Below are 24076 nucleotides of genomic sequence, written 5' to 3' on the forward strand. Positions count from 1 at the left end.
GGTCTGTGAAAATACACGATTTCAAACCTGTCTTAGTACTTAAGAAAGTTAAATATGACCTTACTAGGTAGTACCTTTGTTCATCTTTCATCCCCAAGGTTGTCTAATGGAGTAAGACCTATGCTTCCTAACTTACACTTACACTTTCAGTATAATGGCATCACTGCAAATTTAGGGCATCAGAATGTCCTTTCTTAAGAACCTTCAAAAAGCACTTCCACTTTAATGACTTTGATCCTTAATTTTAATAACGATGAAAATATGTATGTAAATTATCATAAGCATGTGATATAAAACATGTCCATATCATGATGACACACAAATTTGAATTCCATTTGATGAAGATCAAACTTGGAATTACATATGGTGATGATGTCCCTCTCTAACATATATTATTACACCTTTACCTTCACAATGACCATATTTTCCATGTCAGAGCCTGGCAAGCACTGCAGATCACACATGAATTTGACCAGTCTTGTTTTCCCACATCCTGTCTCTCCCATGATTATCACTGGGATTCCACATCTGTACAAACAGGTACACAGCAATATATCCTATAAGAATCTGGTAGATCTGTAATATATTTAGTACAGCTACTAAATATCTTTATTACATTCATTTATATACAAGCCACACATTAATCATACCATTACTCTTGACCTATTTTTGGGTTATCACATCCTGCTGTGTCCAGTGAATCAGTTTGGAGCTATCAGCAGCATTCATTTACATCATGTATTCTAGTTCATCTGTCACAACTATTATTAAGGCTTTCACACATGCCTCTTGCTTTGAGAATGTCATATTTTCTACTGATCTCATTGCAGTTTGACTTCTTCATATTTTACTCAATATTTTTAAGTGATGACAGAAATAACAAATAAAGAAACTTTTTACTTACCACTTGCTCTTTGATGGGCATTTAGAGTTTGACAAGCTATATGGCGGGAATGGCATTTAGAAGTGAAACACATAAGGAAGAGAGTTTTTATGGATGTCAACTTCTGTATTATGATAACCCTGTTTATCATAATACAGAAGTTGACATCCATAAAAACTCTCTTCCTTACTTACCACTTGTGGTCAGAGTTACCAGCTTCAAGGGAGAAACTGATAACCAGTGGAATCACCAATATAGCTTTGTTTGGCAGCCATAATAGACACATACTGTGTTGGGCACAGCCACAAAAACGCAACCTTGGCCTGGTATTGCAAAGGCATGATCTGTGAAGTAGCCTGTGGCTTCCTTTGTGCAATATTTACATGTAGACATTTGACTTGGCTGGCAAACACTCACCGAAATCTCATGTAAATGGCCAGAATCTTCTTGACATTGTCTGTTGTCAGTTCATATGTGTCATCAGGGTCATGTACAAAGTCGACACCTGGCATCACACTGCACAGCTTAGCCAATCGATCGTGTCTGTAAATGGAAAAATGCAATTTATAAGAACCAAACATGTTCATGGTAATGTACAAGTAGCACTGAATCTGTATGAGACAATGATTCATGTAAAGTCCACAGCAGAGCAAAACAAAATATTTATTCAGAATAATGTTTTCTGCAAACCGGGCTGATGGGCACATCAAATACTGATACTACTTCACAAAGGATCCAAAAATAATCCTACTTGATTATTCAACTTAAGAACTGAAAAAATATCTTATGAAGTTGTTCTTAATGTAGTGGTAAATAGTTCCTAATGTAGTCGTAGTAGAAGTGGATCTTCCATGAGGACAGGGAAAAATCTGAAAAAACAATGTTCTGTTTGGTCAAGATAGGGCTATGAGGATCACAGTGGTGTAGTGGTTAGCATGCTGGCCTCTCATGCCAAAGGCCCGGATTCAAATTCCGGTGGAGACACCTTGGTCTCATACTATGTTGTGTCCCTGGACAAGGCACTTCGCTCACATTGCACTCAGTCCACCCAGCTGTTCAAAATGGGTACCTGAGAAGCGGATGTACAGAAAGCACTAAGCGAAGCACTAAGTAGCAGCTTTGAAAGTACAATTCCATCAGGGTAATAATGTAATGCCAGAGAGCAGCATTGCGTTGGATTAGCATTATTACTATAATTATTAACTTCAGAGTCAGAAAGATTGAATTTCCTCTTGTCATTAGAAATGTGTAGTGTTTTCCGTAACTACTAGTACTGATAACAGTCTGGGTGATAAACATTTGGAAAGTAGTGAGGTGACTCCACCCTGAATGATCCTCAATCACCACAATATCTCATTCATCACTACCAACCAAACAGAACTCTCAGATCACAGAGCAAATGCCAACTCTCATTGCTAAGACTCCAAGACAGCCATGGGAACCAGAGCCTTCTCAGCCAATGCCCCTATTCTCTGAACCTCTCTTCATATTAACATTAGATCCTGCACTTCACTGGACTCTTTCACGGAAAAACTGAAAACCTACCTATTTCCACAGACCCTGTTAAAGCGCCCCCTGAGCAGCATCAGTTGGATATCAGGCATTCAACAAGTGCATTACTATTATTATCATTATTATTATTTTCGTGCCTTGATGATAATTTGGAGATTTAACCTGCGCTTTCCGACATAATGAGTATTTTGCACACAACTTCCTGCCTTATCAAGCTGAAGAGAGAAATACTAATTGGCAATGCTGTTGACTTGACAACTAGTTGTGTGTAGCTGACAGTGAAAAGGACTTCGGAAACTTGTGAAGATCAGTTGGATTTCAGCCATAATGCTGGATGTATGGCAATGATGTAGAGGCAGAGGAAGTGTACAAAATTTCTAATTTTGGAGCTACAAACTGCAATGTATTTAACATCCCAATGCTCGGATTTCCTATCTGAATGACATTACCATCTTATGATAGTTGCATGTATTTTGGAACTAACAATAGAGGCGAAAACAAGTAAGACAAGCATTGTCACTAAGGTGACATAAACCCCCGCCGCAAATTATCAAATCAAACTTTAAAAGTAATGAAAGTTTAACATGAAGTTAAATGTCAACAAAAACACGACCAGTCAACCTCTATTGATATCTTGCTCTTTAGTTGTTCAAACACACAAATATTTTCAAAACTGGCTTTGACCTTGACATGAATGTCATAGTGTATGAAATATGCAAAAAAGGTACTAAAGAAATTGCTTATTGAAAAACATTCAAGGGAAGTCTTGAAAGTCTATGAAGAAAATCCAGTGAATTCAGGTTTACATGCTGAAATCTTCAAAGTGTCACAGTGTCCTTGAAAATGATGTGATGGTCACCAAACCTGAGTTGGACCTTTCTTATACTGTGATGAACCTAGGTACCAAATATGAAAAGAATCTAGTCAACGGTTCTTAAGATATTCGAATTCGTACGGATGGAGCCTAATACATATATCCCGCTTTGCGCGAAAACGCGCGGCGGGGGATAATGATGTAATTCATGGTGTGGGTACAGGAAAGGACACTTATGTGTATTAAAACTTATTTTCATTTATTAATGAGTTCATTCATTTCACTCTTGAAAATATGAAGACTCTGCCAAATCCTCATTACTAATCACTTCTGCTGTCACCAAACAGTCAGTGCTTTTGGTCATGGAGGAACACACCAATTCAATACCTGCAATGTTTCCAGATTTGAAATCAACAAATATTATAATCTGGTATAAATCTACTCTCAACTATCATTTAGGTAGTTGGCTAAAGATTTGTACCTGGCTTATCAGATATGATTACATCATTACCTAACTATTAACTATACATATATAAGTAAGCTGTTTAAACCTTTTCATCTGTTCAAAGTTTTCATTCATGTTGACCCTGTTTCTGATCAGTGCTTCCTGTAGTGGTTTGGGCACTAGGTTTCTCTCCAGCACCCTCCCTGTCTGCTGATCCACCATGTTCCCTGTCTGGCGGTCGATGTTGAAGCCAAGGAAGGTCATGGTGTGGCCATCAGGGTTGAAGAAAATGTAGGGATGAGGACTGAAGAAAAGGATCAATACTGTACATCAACAGCATTTAGATACACTTACATTCATAAGAGCAGAACAATTGATGAAATCGGATTAATGTTATCGTTGTTGTTTTAACTTTGCAACTATTTGTTTTATAAGCACACTGTACAGGCCGTTTCCACTTTAGATATTTGACACTAGGCAAATCCACACCTGCTTTCCCCATTTTCTCTTCATCTGAAACTGAGCTAGGTCTATGGTTTCTTGGACATTCAGTTGATCCAGAGGCGTCTGCTCACTCATCACCAAAGATCTCGTTGCAAAGTCCTGTGAAACATGAAAGAGAATGAACTGAATCCTGAATGCACCAAGCATCATAATACGAATTGCTTTTGTTCATGGGAGGAGAGAATGTCCGATACATTAGACATATGTTGCAATATTCTAAAATATGAAGCACAGAATACATTCTAATTCATATTCAGGGTCTTATCTTCGATATTAACCTACCCCGGTATGCATCCAACATAGGCATATTTAGCACCCTAAAAATTTTTTAAAAAAAACCCCTTGCTATTTTGTCAATATTTTCTTAAATTTAGCCGTTTTTAAGTAAGAAGGCTTGAAATACAAATATGTTTTCTTGATATATGCCTCAGACTTTAGGCTCCATTTCAGTTCTCGAGGCAGGGTGAACAAATGAGCTTGGACTTATCCAGAAAAAGGTTCATATTTGAAAAGATCTTTAGTTTCTAAAGCATAAAAAATGGCTGTCCAAAGTTTTGAAACAATTCCAAAAGTTCCTGTGAAGTTTCTATAAGAACTTAACAAAATCCTATTTCTTTGGATCAGAAAACCTGATAATATTATGTTGAAACTTCCTGGAAGGTATTGTCAGACATGGTAAAAGATAAGTGTACACATGTAAGCAATGTAAACCTTAGCCTTGAATCTTGTTTCAGATGAAATGTTTTATATTCTTACTGGCAAAATGTCTGATTTACAAATGCAAAGTTTCAAACACCACCCTGTTGAAGGGGTGGATACCAATTAGCAGTACGGTTATTTTGATACCTGGTTGTCAGTGTGAAGTGGAGAGAACAGTTGGAAATTTGGAAGATTATTTTTTGTGTGATTGCAGCCAAAATACAGGATTTATGATGGTGTAATGTTGGATGTATTCTGGGAATTATTAACAATGCCTGTTGTTGCTATGTTTATGAAAAGGTAATCTGTTTGACTCACCCTTGACATCTGGATAAGGAACTTTAGAACAAACACTGGGAAACCTGGCAAATCCTCAAGGACAGCATTGGAACAAAAATTAGATTTCTCAAAGTCGACCAACTGGGTGTTGAGGAACCATACAAAGTTGTGAAGTTCAGACCAAGATGGATCCATCACACCACAATGTCTGAAATATACATAAACATCAAGCTATGAACCTCTGTAGCTCACCTACAGTTTTCTATATATTTTAATTATCACAGCTTACAGGTGATTAAATGATAACAACCCATTTAACAAAGACACATATTGCTTTCTGACTGGGAATGATGTCTACAAGATGCACAGAATGCATGAATTTTGATAGAAATTAAGAGCCTGTTCCAAATTCAAAAATGAAAGCAAGATCAAAACATAACATATCTGAAAAAAACCCAAAACAACAAAACCTATGTGTTCGGCCTGACTACAAAATATATACTGTAAATCATGAAATTAATGCGTCACAAATTTAATGTGAGTTGAAGGGTCTATTCTAAAATGCATCACGAAAATAATGCGAGTTCAGGAATGTGTATTGATGATAAAATGTGACACTCTGAATCTTTGATGATGTTCATTTTCTTTTCACACTTGCTATTTACCAAATAACCTGAATTGTGCTTGGTAAGCAATGAATGGAAATCAATTGATGATGTTTTGACTACGCTGCCATGTTTGATCACGTGATTGCTTGTCTGATGGAAGCTGCGATGTCAAAGGTTAGCTAGATTGCGCGAAATGATCCTGCAAGGTTGGAGAATGTCCCGTCTGGCTGATGTGCTTGAGTGACTTTAAACAATGACCATTGATTGTAACCAGTGATAATTTCATGTGACTTGGGTTACCTGTAATGATGAAGTGACCAGTATTGGTGTAATGTGTAGTGTCAACACTTCCGCTATTGTTACATAATTTGCCGATGAATAAGTTCAGTGGATATCAATTAGTGTCATGGAAATGAGTGCTCATTTGTCAATTATTTTAATGACAGATGTCTAAATTATTTTTATATTCTGTATTGTTATGATGAATGCTTAGCTGAAGACAATAAAACGGCGAGATATTTATGTTTTCTGTATTTTATTAAGTTCCCAAAAGTACACATGGTTGGACTGAAATGCGTCATTATAATAATGTGATAGAGTACAGACACATTTTTCGCATTAATTTCATGATTTACAGAAGATACCAATTTCTGTTGCATGGATAACCCAAATGACATAATAATAGCAACAAATATTTGTTTTCAATGTGGCAGCATTGGCAGTCATATGAGGAAAACACACCTCTTGAACAAATCTGGGGTCATCATTTGTTGGAACAAGAATATACAGTTCGGAAACATACATGCCAAAGTTCAACTTCCTTAGTAAGACAATTTTAGGTGAGAATATTACTAAAACGCAGTCGTGAAAAAATGCCATTTAGAAAATGAATGTCTGTGTAGGGCCAAAACGTATTTCATTTCAGCCGATTGAAAACTATTTACATGATAATAATAATTAACATCCAGTAATGTAATACTAACAAGAAGACAAAGTCATCAATATCCCCCGCAATGGCAAAATACTCTTCATGATTATGTCTGCGAGTTATGATTATGTCAAATATTTAGGTGTGTATATAGAAAAGTGGAAGGAGAGTATTGAAAGGTTTTTAAAGTTCTGCTCCGGAAAAGAGCACTACCACTAATTTCAGGCTAAGTCAAACTTGTTGCCACGGAAATGCCAAAAATATTTTATTCAGAATTCCAAAACTACCAAAAGGCACCAGTACACCACCAGATCTATCTATGTGCCAAGTTTGGTGAAGAAATAGTGAACGGTTTTAGAGTTCAGCTCCGGATGAGTGTACTACCACCAATTTCAGGCTAAGTCAAAACTTGTTGCCATGGAAATGCCAAAAATATTTTATTCAGAAATCCAAAACTACCAAAGGCACCAGTACACCACCAGATCTATCTATGTGCCAAGTTTGGTGAAGAAATAGTGAACGGTTTTAGAGTTCAGCTCCGGAAAAGTGTACTACCACCAATTTCAGGCTAAGTCAAAACTTGTTGCCACGGAAACGCTAAAAATATTTTATGCAGAATTCCAAAACTACCAAAAGGCACCAGTACACCACCAGATCTATCTATGTGCCAAGTTTGGTTAAGAATATTGAACGGTTTTAGAGTTCTGCTCCAGAAAAGACAAATGTGCACGGACGGACGGACTCCATTTTAATACCCCCCGCAAAACGCGTTGAGGGGGATAATACGAACAGAGATATGACTTTGCTGAAGTACTGACTGCAGGAGAACTGTTAGACATTCTTCATGTGTTCCTTCAGGTACTCGTGGGTTGATGTTAGTAAGCCCTTTGTTGCTGTTCCATCGCTTGAGGTATTGAAATGGTCGCTGGTAAATTTCACCTTCAAACTCAATGTTATCAAAGAGACTGTCTTTCTCACCATACTCTACAAGAAAAGATGTTCACAAAATTAACACTGACATGATCTTGAACTGGTAGAATAGTTTTAGTATGAAAGCATCCTAACATATTTTTTGCTACATTTGCATGGCTTGATAACTTATTACAATTAAAAAAATTTAAAGAGGGATTGTGCTCCACAATGTTGTTTGCATTCAGCATTACTAGTACCACGGTTGAAACTATAAGTATGTGTATTGTGGGTCAGTCAAGATTTTAGTTGCCAGACAAAGAAGGCAAAAGTATAAGGTTTTTATAAAACTTGTTAGGACTGGAAATTTGTATAAGTCTGGTCCCCCTTAAATACCTTCTGGTTTAATGCCAGTTTTGAGTATCTGCAGACTGTCTTGAGGAGACCAGCAGTAGACATCAGGAAGGACCTCCAGCAAGGTGTGGATTAGACGTAAATTGACTCTCTAAATAACATCAAAGTCATAAACATATACTGATGTACAGAAAAGTTGTTTCTCATACTAAATAGTCACCCATCCTGTCTCGTGTCAATAACGTACTAAAAGCTACAATATACATTATAAGTTGTTCACTGGTCATGAGGGAGGCATGGGTTGATGTACCCTCGATGTTTGTTTATGTTCCCTGAGCCCTTCTCCACAAGGATACACATTATTAAATACAGCCTTTCACTCTCCAGATATTGACAGATATATACCATTGTCTGCCTGACATCTGTGATGGGAATGGTCTCCATGAGATACACATTTTTAAATACAGACTTTCACTCTCCAGATATTGACAGATACTTACCCTGTCCTGCCTGACACCTGTGATGGGAATGGTCTCTACAAGATACACAGTATTACATACAGACTTTCACTCTCCAGATATTGACAGATACATACCCTGTCCTGCCTGACATCTGTGATGGGAATGGTCTCCACGAGATACACAGTATTACATACAGACTTTCACTCGCCAGATATTAACAGATACTTACCCTGTCCTGCCTGACATCTGTGATGGGAATGGTCTCCATGAGGTACACATTTTTACATACAGACTTTCACTCTCCAGATATTGACAGATACATACCCTGTCCTGCCTGACATCTGTGATGGGAATGGTCTCCACGAGATACACAGTATTACATACAGACTTTCACTCTCCAGATATTAACAGATACTTACCCTGTCCTGCCTGACATCTGTGATGGGAATGGTCTCCATGAGGTACACATTTTTACATACAGACTTTCACTCTCCAGATATTGACAGATATATACCCTGTCCTGCCTGACATCTGTGATGGGAATGGTCTTCACGAGATACACAGTATTACATACAGACTTTCACTCTCCAAAATTTGACAGATACTTACCCTGTCCTGCCTGACATTTGTGATGGGAATGGACTCTACAAGATACACAGTATTACATACAGACTTTCACTCTCCAGATATTGACAGATACATACCCTGTCCTGCCTGACATCTGTGATGGGAATGGTCTCCACGAGATACAGGTCCAAGGGAGACTTCAGCCAGACATGTCCCATGTTGTTGCTGATGCAGCCCAGAACCAGCAGGTTGAAGAGGAGATAGTCAACACCTTCCTGAACCTGCCACAGTAACCGTCACATGGTTTAATCTGTTCATTTCATTCAATGCATATATATTTGGGTCTTTTAGTTTGCAAATGTGCTCAAAGATACAGGGCCCTTATTCTCGAAACGTTCGTATCCCTAAGAAATCTTAACTTTGATCGTAGCCAATGTGTTAAGAATGGGCTTAAGAAGTTCGTAGGGCTACGAATGTTTCGAGAATAGCTAGCCTGGACATTCACAAAGGTGAATGTAGCTCACCTCATATGAAATGTCCAAGTGGAATATTCTAGGCTGGACTTGTCCAGGCTGCAGCGTATGATCCAGCAGTTTCTCTGCCACAGCTGTTGTGGACACACTTTTCTCATACAGATGTATGGACACTGATGTAGCAGGGACTCTGGGGTTCAGACGTTGCAGTGCCTCAACTTGACGCTTCTTGTATAAGGTCTTCCCAACACCAGCTCTTTTGGACTTGATCACTCGCACTGTGGAACTGCGGACAAAAATGTATGCATTGTTCAAAGACACTACAAAATTAAATTGTCAACTTTATCTCTCATCAGCACAAACTAGGTTCTCAGAAGCATCTAACTAAATGCTTTGGTTCATATTGATTTGTTTACCTCTAAATATGAATACAAATGTATTTGTAAGGCTGATTAGATTAAGTAAACATGTCCAATTTCATTGTGTCATGAAGGTGTTTACTTATGTCATCAAAGATTTTTGTGTGAGGATTTTGCAGTGGTCATGCTTTGCACTTGTTTACTACAAATCTGTCAGGAGCAGGATTAATGTAACATTTATGTTCAGAATTTCACCACCCAAATTTGCTAAACTCTGTTCATGATAACTAATTTTCTTTAAAAGGCAACCATTTGACAAAAAAACAAAAACAACCAAACTGAAACAGCATTTACAGATGAGTTTAAATTCAATTAGTTCAAGACTGACAAAGTCCTTAACAATGCACTGTCACTCTGTAAATTTTACATGTTGTCACTTGTCAACAACATCTGGTATTTTGGGGATTACACTTTTAGAAAGTACAGATTCTACAATGTTTTGGGGTTAAATCCCATCTAAGATTCGAACCCACACTATCAAAACATCTCCAAGTTTCTCAACTGACTGCTTAATTTTAACCTACACAGGTGGATTTTTCACTTCATAGAAAAAAATCTGTAATCCTATCTTAAATTCTTTGACTAAATCTGAATTCAAATGGAGTGACAAATATCAGCTGATACATAATGTTGTTCCACAATTTTACATAAAAGGAATTTACGCATAAATGAAAAAATGTTAACCTAATGTCAAATTTTCACCCTTCACATTATCATATATCATAAAGTTTCACTTCTCTGTACCATGTCATATTTATGTTTGGTAAAACTATGAAATAGGTAAGAGCAGGGTTCTATATGCCTTTACATTATCTGCAGCAGTGAAACTTCGTTGCTGTCAGGTCACTTTATGGTATTTGTGAATGGTTTGAAGAAATGTGATTAACATGTACTAATACCGTAATCTTACCTGCTGAAATCCAAATTTGAGGCTGGATTGTGATCTTGATCACATTCCACTTTTTGTGAGAACTTTAAGAGGAGATATTTTTTCACATCATGCAAGTTTTGCAGTGCAGGAGGTGGACATCTTTGTCTCTCAAGGGCTGCCACAATTCTAGCCTTGAATTCATTTTCCGTGGAACACAGTATCACAAGTTGACAATCAAAATCTGAAAATATTCCGGTATATTGTAATACCTAGTCAAATACCTATCACAAGGTTCATGAGTTTTGATGACCTGATTTCACCCTCAACCATCACCAATTAAATGCCAGAATACTACTGTTGCAAACTTATGAAGCATAACATTCACAAAGTTTCTATTCCATACTATTGACAAATCATTCCATGGGTGAAAGACTTTTGAAATGACCTTGACCTTGACAGGACAAGTGCAATTATGTGTTCAAAAATATCTTCATTTAGGCCAGATCAATTTTATTTCTTGTTTTACGGATTTTTTCCTCAGAAAACCTAAAGGCAGGAGGAAACAAATAAATAAAAATAAACAGTTAAATTAATATGCCTTTTAAATACTAAAATTATTTTACTTTTGGCAATTTATGAAGTTTATATGGGGCAAAAGTCAATGTAAAAACATTTTCTTGCACATTTTCATTTTTGGCCAATAAAAATATTAAAATTTGATTTTTTGAGTGGGGAAATTTATTTTTTTCTCCCCCTATTCTTGAAAAAATATGACCAGCGGATCCGTAAGAGAAGAAATAATATTGGTCTGGCCTTATACAAAAACCAAATGTTTTCTCTTTCTTAGAGCTATTTTATTCAGTCTCTGGTAATCTTGACCTCAAACAAAGATTAACAAATGTTAGTTGAGATGAAGCGTACTTAGTTTCATCAAATTTCAATGATATAAATATTCATGTGTGAACAAAGCCTTCATCATGCCTTTACACAACAGTTAATTTTGACTTTCAGTGTCACAAGAATATATACATATATATATAAATGCATGTCTTAAGACAATATAAAACTTGTACCTTTCTCCCTGTTTGAATACTCCTTGAGCTTCTTTTCTGTCCTCTCCTCAATCTCATACTGCAGCAGATCAGCATTGGCCATTGCATACAACTTGCCAGGGTTGCTAAAGAAAGCTCGTCGAAGGAAGATGTCAACCTAAGAACACAGCTACACATCTGATATTTGTTATTGAAAAAGCATACTATTTTAGAGATACTTTTTGACACATGCATGCACAAAGGCAAAATATAAATGTATTTTATGCAAAGTTGCCACACTCATCCTCATCAGACTTATAAGGAATTTTCTTTTGCAAATGCCATACAATTTTTCATATTGTCTCACACTAATAAAACAAAAAGACAAAGTCATCAATATACCCCGCAATGGCAAAATACTCTTCATGATTATGTCTACGAGTTATGATTATGTCAAATATTTAGGTGTGTATATAGAAAAGTGGAAGGAGAGTATTGAAAGGTTTTTAAAGGTCTGCTCCAGAAAGGAGCACTATCGCCAATTTCAGTCTATGTCAAACTTGTTGCCATGGAAATGCCAAAAATAGTTTATTCAGAAATCCAAAACTACCAAAAGGCACCAGTACACCACCAGATTATGTATGTGCCAAGTGTGGTGAAGAAACATTGAACGGTTTTAGAGTTCAGCTCCAGAAAAGAGCATTACCACTAATTTCAGTCTAAGTCGAACTTGTTGCCATGGAAATGCCAAAAATATTTTATTCAGAATTCCAAAACTACCAAAAGGCACCAGTACACCACCAGAACAATCTATGTGCCAAGTTTGGTAAAGAAATAGTGAACGGTTTTAGAGTTCAGCTCCGGAAAAGTGCACTACCACCAATTTCAGGCTAAGTCAAACTTGTTGCCATGGAAACGCCAAAAATATTTTATTTAGAATTCCAAAACTACCAAAAGGCACCAGTACACCACCAGATCTATCTATGTGCCAAGTTTGGTAAAGAAATAGTGAATGGTTTTAGAGTTCTACTCCGGAAAAGACAAATGTGCACGGACGGACGGACGGACGGACGCACGCACGCACGGACGGAGTCCATTTTAATACCCCCCGCAAAACGTGTTGTGAGACTCTAATGATGGAAACAAAATATGATGTCATCAGAAGGAGAAACATGACAAGTGCAACTTCTACAGCCTGGCATTTTCATGGAAGCTCGAGTCCCACAACTAATCCCATGTTAGCCATATTTAATTTCAGTTTGAAATAAAATGGCTGAATAACAGCCAGGAGAAGTTTAATCTTTCAGAACTTAAGTTCACATAAGAAAATATTTGAAACAAAGGACAAACTCAAACTGTCATAAACAATGGGATATATATGATGAGCCCGATTGTTGACTACACTTGAACCAAATTTCATTACATTATAAATAAAAAATGACCAAGTAATGGCCATAAAAGGTTTTTCAATACGACTACCCTGTACATTTAAGCTGGATTATAACCTCTTTTCTTTATCATTTATTTATGTTTTCATTTCCCAACAGATGTTTACATGTATACAAGAGTCATCAGAAGATGACATATCCCCCCGGCCCCCACATCTTTGAAAGAACAAATCATCTGACAGTTACTTAAAGTCCAGCTTGATTTTAGACTAAGTGCCTCCCCCTCCCTTTTGAGACTAAGTCCAAATTGTTTCCATGGAAACTGAGAAAATAATAAATCACAAATATCTGCAAATAGCAAAAGGCACCACTTTGGCATCTGCCTCACATATCTGCCAAGTTTTGCTGAAAGATATTAAGAAGTTTTCCAGTTGTGTTCCGGAAACGAAACCCATCCCTTCCTTTTTGAGACTAAATCCGAATCATTTCCATGGAAACTGAGAAAATAATAAATCACAAATAATAAATCACAAATATCTGCAAATAGCAAAAGGCACCACTTCAAGATCTGCCTCACATATCTGCCAAGTTTTGCTGAAAGATATAGAGAGGTTTTTGAGTTGTGCTCCGGAAACGAAGCCCACCCCTCACTTTTGGGATTAAGTCCGAATCGTTTCCATGGAAACCGGGAAAAATAAAAATGCCAAAAATCTGCAAATAGCAAAAGGCACAACTTTAGGATCTGTTTGATATATCTACCAAGTTTTGTTGAAAAATATTATACATTTTTTGAGTTGTGCTCCGGAAACGAAAGCAATCCTTACTTTTTGAGACTAAGTCCAAAATGTTCCCATGGAAACCAAGAAAAATAAAAATGCCAAAAATCTGCAAATAGCAAAAGGCACCACTTAAGGTTCTGTTTGATACATCTACCAAGTTTTGTTGAAAAATATTGAGCGGTTCTTGAGTTATGCTCCGGAAACGAAGCCCACCCCTCACTTTTGGGATTAAGTCCGAATCGTTTCCATGGAAACCGGGAAAAATAAAAATACCAAAAATCTGCAAATAGCAAAAGGCACCACTTAAGGTTCTGTTTGATATATCTACCAAGTCTTGTTGAAAAATATTGAACGGTTCTTGAGTTATGCTCCGGAAACGAAGCCCACCCCTCACTTTTCGGACTAAGTCCGAATCGTTTCCATGGAAACCGGGAAAAATAAAAATGCCAAAAATCTGCAAATAGCAAAAGGCGCAACTTTAGGATCTGTTTGATATATCTACCAAGTTTTGTTGAAAAATATTGAATGGTTCTTGAGTTATGCTCCGGAAACGAAGCCCACCCTTCTTTAAGACTAAGTCCAAAACGTTTCCATGGAAACCGAGAAAAATATGGGTAGATACATATTGTATATGAACTTCTACAGTGCAGGATTTACTGCAACTATTTTTACTCTACCCATTATTTCCCAGCAGATGTTTACATGTACACAAGCATGCATAGATATATATTATATTGTTCGTATTGTATAGGAAATACAACTAATACAGGTTTATGTTTTCATTTCCCAACAGATGTTTACATGTATACAAGAGTCATCGGAAGATGACATATCCCCCCGGCCCCCACATCTTTGAAAGAACAAATCATCTGACAGTTACTTAAAGTCCAGCTTGATTTTAGACTAAGTGCCTCCCCCTCCCTTTTGAGACTAAGTCCAAATTGTTTCCATGGAAACTGAGAAAATAATAAATCACAAATATCTGCAAATAGCAAAAGGCACCACTTTGGCATCTGCCTCACATATCTGCCAAGTTTTGCTGAAAGATATTAAGAAGTTTTCCAGTTGTGTTCCGGAAACGAAACCCATCCCTTCCTTTTTGAGACTAAATCCGAATCATTTCCATGGAAACTGAGAAAATAATAAATCACAAATAATAAATCACAAATATCTGCAATTAGCAAAAGGCACCACTTCAAGATCTGCCTCACATATCTGCCGACGACTATATCCCAACGCATTATATGCCGGTGGGATAATAAGTATGGGTAGATACATATTGTATATGAACTTCTACAGTGCAGGATTTACTGCAACTATTTTTACTCTACCCATTATTTCCCAGCAGATGTTTACATGTACACAAGCATGCATAGACATATATTATATTGTTCGTATTGTATAGGAAATACAACTAATACAGGTTTGACATGCAAGATGCAAGGCATAAATCTTTTTCAGACTACCTATTATTTCCCAACAGATATTTACATGTACATAGGTATGTGTAGATACATAGCATTATTCATGTTGTATATGAAATACAGCTAGTGCAAGTTTGTGTGTATCTGGATTAGAACCTCTTGAACAAATTCAGGTATCTTCTCTGGTGGTAACAAGCACATCAAGTTCCAGCTATATATTGGTCCAGTGGTTTCTAAGTAGAAAATATTCCCAACAGATGCAGCTACATAAATAGTCCACAACATTACGTCACCAGAATGTTTGCATAGAAGTATAGCTTTACCTGGTCAAAGGTAGTTTGTTGAGTGCACAGAAGGACCTCATCTGGTTGTGGAAGTGGCTGGTCCTCTGAGTGTTTGTACATATATACAACAGTGTTCAGCATGTCAGCTACAGAGGTATACAAAAAGGCAATATAAGCAAAGACTTTCACATGATGTAACATTACTAGCTTAGATGCAAGCATATTTATAGATATTTGAAGAATATATATTTCTATCCTTCTGTCACTGCAGAGCTTTAATGATATGGCAATGTTATTTGTAATCTCATCCTTATATATCTCACCTTGAGGGCAGACAATCAAGTTTGAAATTCCTGGTTTTAGTGGTGGTGGTATAGTCCTGTTAAATGTTCGCTCGTCTGGAAAAATTTTAATTAATTACTACATATAGGTACATTAGTTAATCTTTTTGCAAGTTTTTGATGACCTAATTTCTTGTACATTTTTAATTGAAAAACAATTTCACAAATGAAATGCCTTCAAAGTAACCTTGACATATGACATGAAGATAGTACAATACAGGCGTTTAATTAGTAATTCTTCATCTGTTTGACCAACAATGATATGTTTGTCTTAATTTAAGTTGACATTTCTAGCCGAGAGAGACATTAAACCTTCAACTGAAATCAATCACTTTCACTTCATGCCAATGGTGATTTGAACTGCAGCTTGAGGTAGACAATCAAGCTATTATGCAGATCTTTGAGATCATAAAATATCAGTCATGTGATGGATATTTATGTTTATAGGCATCAGGTTTGTGCACATTTGTTAAGCCACTGTTCTAAGGATTCTGACAAGTGTCAATAGCCATGGCAACTGCACTGCCAGTTTTGGAAGACATTTCTGTTTTTGACCTAACAGCCCAAAGTGACACTCCTATTTGTGTTCATCCCTCCTTTCTTGCAGTTTAATACATATTACAGACAGAGATTTTGATGGCTGTTTCCTGTGTAAAGCCATATCTATTTGTGTATTGTAAGCCCTTAGTACCTGCTTGAGCGAGCTGCCTGAGGATGATGCCAAGATGTTCCAGACTGAGATAATCTGCTACACTGGATGATACAGCTTCCAGGAACGTCTTCCAAACTGACCTCAAGTTCAAGGTCAAATCCTGCACAGTTGTCATAGTCCTGTTTAACACACCAAACAAACTCTCAGGCAAAATTTTAAACAAATATCAGGTGGAAATCAAAGTGAAAATATTGCACACAAATAAAGTGCAATTCTCTCCTTACTATGGCACTCATTTTGTTTGTCATATGTTCAAACCATTGTACAAAGATAGTTAAAGGATTTAACCTTGCAACTGCCAAATGCAAAAGTTAATATTTACATGTCAGCTACTTTAGTTCATTTAGTTCTTAAACTTCCTTTTGGTATATGTTCACATTTACCACAACAGCAGATCCACCAAGCAATAGTTAGACTACAAGGCCACAAAACCCAGTACAATCTGTACCTTATGGTTGACTGGATCGGGAATTGTATTCGTGGGCAAGTGAAAGATCTGGCACATTTTTCAGAGTTTCACAGCCCATGCATGCATTCAGACTCACTTGGTATGATGTGAGATACTTTTGACCCAGGAAGTTGCAATGGATGACACTGACTCTCCTCCCACCTGCCAGCCCATGAACAATGGATCAACCGAAGATTCTGTGCCTTCTTCTTCATTGGGGAAGTCATCTTCATGTTCCATACACCAAGCTAAACCTGAAAATAATAAATGGCATAAAGGAAGTATTAATTTTTCTCCTGTACTTTTTGGTGTAGCTATCTTGATTCAAAACACCAGGTACACATCAGGTGGCTGCATAATGTTATCTGTTTGATGTAAGCAGACAGCATGACATAAATCTAATGTTCTGTCATTGTTTGGGTAACAAAAAATTCATTACCAGTTTGGTAAAACAGTTTCTAAGATATTTTACACTCACATCATTGTTAACTAGCAGTTTCTTCTAGTGCTTTCAAAATCAGAAGCAACCCTGGCACTGCCACTTGTTCAATGTTAAAGTGCTAATGTGAAAAACAATACTTCCTGACCTTAACTTCAATTAAGACAACTTCTTAATTTACAAGACTTACTCAAGTCTCAGCATTGTACAAGTAAACTTGCAAATGGCAGTCAGGTAATAAATGACAATAAATAATACAACCATGTTCAACCCAAAAAAAAGATGACCTCAATCTATCATGGATGTATAGATACAAGCAAGTATGTTGAAGAGAATACTATGCCTCAGTAACTAACTGCCATATTTGCTAGATAAAATAAAAATACAACTACCATTGAACATTTACCCAATGGTGACCTTGAAATATGTAAGTATGTAAACATTGACCCATGCCTAATCTTACCAAAAGCCTTGTCAAAGAAAGGCCCCATCAAAAGAAGACAAACTGATATACCAAGTTTGATGCTTAAAATGTTTTGAGAAAGTGTTATCGAGTTGACTCAAAAAGAATTCCTAATGGTCCCGTGGAAGAGCCCATAAAAGAATATACTCTGATGTCAATTTGTAGTATTTCTTGGAAAATGAGGAGCAGTACTGTCAAATATAAGATGCTATGATAATTGCCATGATTGCATTCAAAATACAGTTTAAAGCTAGATTTTTGTGTTTTTTTTTAAGAACATAATGCCCTTGCATTTTTCTAAATTAAAAAAAATCTAGAAAAATGTCTTGAGCAAATCTAGGCAATATAATGATCTTCATGAACTTTCAGCCCTAACAGTTAGTCATCTCTTAGACATCCCTCATACATCTTACACTAACTATCAAGAACTTGATCTATCATCAGTTTCACACATTACAATTCTATCCACATGTGTGTAATACCAACCCGAATCAATATTTTCAGGGTTCACTTCTTCCAAGGCTTGTCTGGCCAGTTTTTCTGAGAAGTTACTGTTTTTCATAGCATCAATGAAAACTTGTTTAGTGTCAACATCTTGATGTGTCTCTGGTTCAATGTCTTCAGTCTCTGTCTCTTTTCTGTCTTTCTTGGCAAATACAACTTCTCTAGCAGTCTTCATAGCAAGGCCAAGATCAGACTCAGTACAATCAGGCTTGATCAGAGACAACATTGAGTACACATGAACAGAAGGTTCCTCCCCTGTGCCCAGTTTGATGAGTTCTCTCTGAAGGAACACCAGCTGCTCAATGGTGTAAAAGTTCAGCTCCAAGTATTCATCCCTTTTGTCACTGACATACTTCATCCATTCATCATGGAAGTCCTCAAACTCATTTGCAAGAGCATGGATAAAGACATCAACATCCTCTTTCCCTCGATGTCCTTTTAATGTTTCAAGATTTTCCGCTTCACCAAATTCCAAAAAGGTGCAAACATTCCTCTCATCTCCACACAAAAACTTCCCCTTCCAACAGTTGAACAAGACACATCCGTCTATGGACAGTCTGATATAGGTCTTTGCTAGACGCACTATGCCATCTAAAACCTGTAAGAAAAGCATACACATGATAGCATCTGATCATATGAACCCACTTTGGGTGACAAATATCTGAAAAGAAGGTGAGAAACTACTTGAGCCATCAAACATCAAATGCAAAATTATCAAAATTATTGCCTATTGGAAACTGTAAATAACACAATGTTAATTTCAGTCTTGGTCTGTCTCAACTTTACGTAAGTCTGTGACCCACAATACATTTGACCCTCTATGTTTGTTTTGTTGTACCTAACATTGAATGAAATCACCTTGGGTTTTAAACATGCAAATGGTCAAACATATGTAAAATGATTCCTGACTATTTAGACAATTCAACTCATTATGATGTTATAATAATAATAACATATATTATATATGTGCAATGACCATAAATCATGTACACCGGTATGTTATAAGGGTTTAACATCATGAATCACCAGGTCCATGATTGGCTACTCCACGTTGGTGACTTGAAGTCAGACTATGATGGACTACTTCTGTAATTGTAATTTTGATAAGTTAGTTGTTCTCAGGTGAAACTCACTAAAGTCCATGTTGATACTTTATTGTTTCATAGTGTTAATATGGCCTTATCTAGCCTTTATTATCATCACTGATAATCCACAAGTAGGATAGACATAACTTGTTTGAGTGGCATTTAGAAGTTGGTGGGATGAACAACGAGGAGAGTTCTATGGATATACAACTTCTTTAATATAATATGAGCGACGTTTCGTTGTAGCTACTAACACCGTTATCAAGCAAATGATCATTCATCCTCAGAACAGGTGCTAAGTCTTATGATGTGGTGGAACTTTGTTGTCTGTCATGGCCATAAATACATTGATGTCCATGATGCCAATCTTTGGCTGGTAATAGCGAGGCATTCCCTTCATCTTTTCAGATGGCTATGCACCTGTTGACCATGCAAATGTCTTGAAAACCTATGTGAAAATTACATTCATATCAAGAAATGAGAATCATAACCTTTTCACCTAAATATTATTGGAAATGAGAGTTGAAAATTAAAAAGAGCCATCCAAAAATGTACTGACAATACCACCACCAACTATTGGCTGTTACAGCATTTCCTGACTACATGGCAAAACCTAATCTTGGAATACTTTCTGTGGATTCACAATTCTTAGATGTCTGCCAGAAATCATGATAATGAAAGTCATATTATTTAAATAGTACAAGCATTTATAAGGTGATTTTGCTGCAGTGACAATTTCAGAAACCACCTTGGAATAGCCATAACCACCTTGGAATAGACATACAAATTGCAGTATGTCTGTAGTTTGCACTCAGGAATGGCAGCTTTATTTTTAATAGTTTTTACAAATTTACACAAATTTAAGCATTTCAGGCAAATACTCTTGAAGTTGTTTTAAGTAAAGAAATTACAAATGCTGAAAATGCGTTTTCAGAGACAACTTTCACAACAAATTTCTCACCATGGTGAAGTGGTCCATATCTTCTTTCCCCTTTTCTGCCTGGCCAGCCACCAGCATGAGCCTGCTCTGGAGATCCACCAACTGGCTGTAGGTGTATCTTCGGGATAGATTTTGCTCTTTGTCTTGTGTAACATGCAGGCTGATGACATTGTTCAAGGCCTATCAGAAAAATTATAGGATTGTTGCAATGTGATGATCAAACAAAACCCTAATTAACTTTAATTTCAAAGAAGCAGATAAAATGTTAAGGGCCAAATCATTACAGACATCACAATAAATACTAATGGAACACTGGTATATAGAAGGGAGTATTATCTTACCAGAAGTGAACAGTTCTGTATGTCATCTAAGTTGCCAATTTTGTACGTGCCCCGGTTGTTTATCTGTCCTGCCTGTGTCAAGGAGGTTACTTCAACAGATCCATGTGACTTCTTAACTTCCTTCAGCCAGTTCAAAAATCGACTGCATTCAGTCTACCACACATATGTAAAAAACATTGCAAGCCATCAGATCTACATTCATGGTTTATTACATCACATCTTATTACCATTCTTCTGTATCTTCTGCAGAAATACTGGCAATGAATCCTAAAAATCATAAAATACTAATAATAGTAACAAAGAGTTAAGTATTGGCTATATAGTATAGGTAGTTTGGAATATAGTCTTAGAGTTTAAATCAAGGTCACCAATCTTGGCTATATCTTGTCAAACCTACCAACTGATTTTGATCTGTAATTAGTGTCATTTCTTTCCATGGATTATTATCAAAATGGATTTTGCAATCTGGCAATAGTAAGCATGGTGGAAAAGAACAAGTTTTTTGTCCAACTAATTTGCATAATAGGTAATGGTGTCTACAAAAGGTCTGTGGAGTTCAAATGTTTTTTTAGATCAGGATTATCTACAAAATATTCAAAATCAGTTTTGAAACATTAGATTAGATTTACATCACATTAGCTTAATTTCACATCAGTTAATCCTGTTATTGTGAAATAAAAATCCTCAAACTTTGGTCAGCTATTTCAAAGATATAATATGCACAAAATTCATTTGTGTCATTGACAGTCTAGGATGGCTTTAGTCAGTAAAATGCCATTCATAGGATATGATTGACATGATTTACATAACATAACTTAATGTTTTTTGTTTTGTTTGGGTTTAACAAAAAAAAAGCAAAAAAAAAAGCATTTAATTGCTTACTTTCAATAATTTTTGGTTTGCAAAAATGGTAAATAGAAAGTTTGATATCCTTTCTTTGCATCAAATCAGTTATGGTGCTAGTAATTTCACATGTACTAATTTTTGCACATACTTTCATGACAAAATTAAAATACTGATGTAAAATATTCTTCATGAATATTTCAACTAGTTATGAATGTTACATTTACATTTGTCACAAATGTTACATTTAACTTCACAGTCAGCTCTCGTTAATCCGACACTCATTAATCCGACAATCACGTTAATCCGACAAAAAATTAGGGAACCATTTAAAAGAGTGATAATTACTCTCGTTAATCCGACATTCTTGCATTCCGACTCCGACACACCAATCTAGCAACCGATCATTGTAAATACATTGTAAAAACATTCGTTAATCCGACAATCAACACAGCCGGTCAGATGATCCGACCGTATACAAACATCACACATGAAAGGTGATTAGCGCGTGCCTTACTGGCTGCTTAACACCCACGTCAGTGAACATCACACTTGTTAATTAGGAACACAGGATAATTAATTGAGGCGATTTAATCAAGAAATAACAGTAGAGCGAGCAGTATAAAATGTTTACAACCGACATGAGTTTTCATCACAAGATGTCTGTCACGAGTACACCGGCTGCTAAGCGACCCCTTGTAGAAGTCACGCCATTGATCAAGAAAGAAATCTCAAAGAACCATCAAAGACTTTTTCAAGTTATAAATTATATATGTTATGATACACGCCTGATTGTACATTAGACGTCCACATGTTATTATGGAATTAGTTGTATGGAAACTGTAACATATTCAACATCCGGGTCATAATGGCAGCTGATATGCGATAAAAACAAACGTGAGTTTTGTGCCAATGTGGTCATGAAATAGATATGAAACTGTTCGCTTATGTGATTATATATGTATGTTATGCCATCTATGAATGTTAATAAATGAAAACAAGTATGTATTGTTAGTATTTCTTATTTCTGTGAATATTTTTACATACGATGAAGATAACTAGATCTACCATTTCTGATATGCATGCAACAGTATGACGATCATGATATTTAGTAAACATTGATATTTTCACACAAATACATTAATCCGACATTTTCATTAATCCGACATTTTCGTTAATCCGACATATTTCTCTGCAACCACAAGTGTCGGATTAACGAGAGTTGACTGTACTGGGAATAGATACTTTGGATTATGAATTTGCTACGATAAATGCAAAGTTTTATGGCTGCAGGGGTAACTATGTTGTATGATGGTATGTTATGTTTCACAGTAACCTGCATGAAAACCTATTACCACTTTTCAAAGCAGGCGGTTCCTTTTAGAGAAAGTAAATAAAGCAAGTCTATTCACAGATGCATTGATGTGATGTAAGCAGGACCAGGTGAAACAAAACCTTAAGCTGTTCCTTGAACCCCTATATTTCAAACACTATTGATCATAATGGCATTAATCAGCTTATATTTACCTAGATCAATAACCACTGCATCAAAATATATTAACATTACAAAGAACAATAAAAGCCTGATAAGAATTACCAATTTTTTGGGCAGTTCCTCATCAGATCTGAGTTCCTGCCAGACCAGTTCACAATTCTTGAGGAAAGTATCATAATCAGCATTCTGTGGTGTATTGAAGATCAGTGGGGCATATCCAGTGGTGGCAGAGTGGAAACAGTTGACTTTATGAATCTCCATCGGTTCCTCTCCAGCTGAGATGAAAGCCAGGTCCACAAACACCTTCAGTTCCTTCACGCCATCTGACATACAAACATCAAAATGCAAAGTCACTTTGAAACAAAACCAATGGCAAATTAGTGGAAACTTTGGGAACTAGTCCCTGCTGAAGGTACACCAAAATAATGGTGAGGATCAACACATTCTGTTAAACATATATTTCAATAAATGATTAAAGGTCACATGCAACCAAAAAATCAAACATAATTAAAACACAATTATCACTTCTTCATGACATATAATATGCATTGCTGATTATGAAAAAACAAATAAACAAAATTATAAGCGTATAATCGCAAATCAAAAGTGCAATATTTTGTACTTGGGTTTACCTCCCTCGAAACGAAGCAGCCGGGATACCGAAACCAGTCAGAGCGGGTGGGTGTGCACTCAAGTGTAACGGCTGGTTCATTAGCAGATGCCGCCTTCACGGCTCATTGTGTGTGTATATATAGAAAGTTGGGTTTTGAACATACATGCTCATTTTTTGTGTATAACATTTTGCAATCAACAGACATCATAACATGTCATGT

General features: G+C 36.5%; 1 protein-coding gene across 1 annotated transcript in view; it reads right to left on the reverse strand.

Moving 5' to 3' along the window:
* Positions 1 to 24076, reverse strand: part of LOC124289186 (E3 ubiquitin-protein ligase RNF213-like) — a 137451-nt gene that overhangs the window by 84561 nt on the left and 28814 nt on the right. The window contains exons 12-30 of the mRNA XM_046725791.1: positions 23346 to 23566; positions 20906 to 21058; positions 20586 to 20744; positions 18522 to 19137; positions 17231 to 17387; positions 16665 to 16804; positions 15956 to 16030; positions 15672 to 15778; positions 11800 to 11935; positions 10766 to 10967; positions 9488 to 9722; positions 9101 to 9244; positions 7978 to 8086; positions 7491 to 7656; positions 5176 to 5344; positions 4142 to 4257; positions 3761 to 3958; positions 1301 to 1426; positions 408 to 528 (exon numbers count right to left, since the gene is read on the reverse strand). Of these exons, the coding sequence (XP_046581747.1) occupies positions 408 to 528; positions 1301 to 1426; positions 3761 to 3958; positions 4142 to 4257; positions 5176 to 5344; positions 7491 to 7656; positions 7978 to 8086; positions 9101 to 9244; positions 9488 to 9722; positions 10766 to 10967; positions 11800 to 11935; positions 15672 to 15778; positions 15956 to 16030; positions 16665 to 16804; positions 17231 to 17387; positions 18522 to 19137; positions 20586 to 20744; positions 20906 to 21058; positions 23346 to 23566 (3350 nt within the window). The remainder of the gene's footprint in view (positions 1 to 407; positions 529 to 1300; positions 1427 to 3760; positions 3959 to 4141; positions 4258 to 5175; positions 5345 to 7490; positions 7657 to 7977; positions 8087 to 9100; positions 9245 to 9487; positions 9723 to 10765; positions 10968 to 11799; positions 11936 to 15671; positions 15779 to 15955; positions 16031 to 16664; positions 16805 to 17230; positions 17388 to 18521; positions 19138 to 20585; positions 20745 to 20905; positions 21059 to 23345; positions 23567 to 24076) is intronic.

Source organism: Haliotis rubra, unplaced genomic scaffold, assembly GCF_003918875.1.
Source record: "Haliotis rubra isolate DU_JTF1 unplaced genomic scaffold, ASM391887v1 Scf1116, whole genome shotgun sequence".
Taxonomy (NCBI): domain Eukaryota; kingdom Metazoa; phylum Mollusca; class Gastropoda; order Lepetellida; family Haliotidae; genus Haliotis; species Haliotis rubra.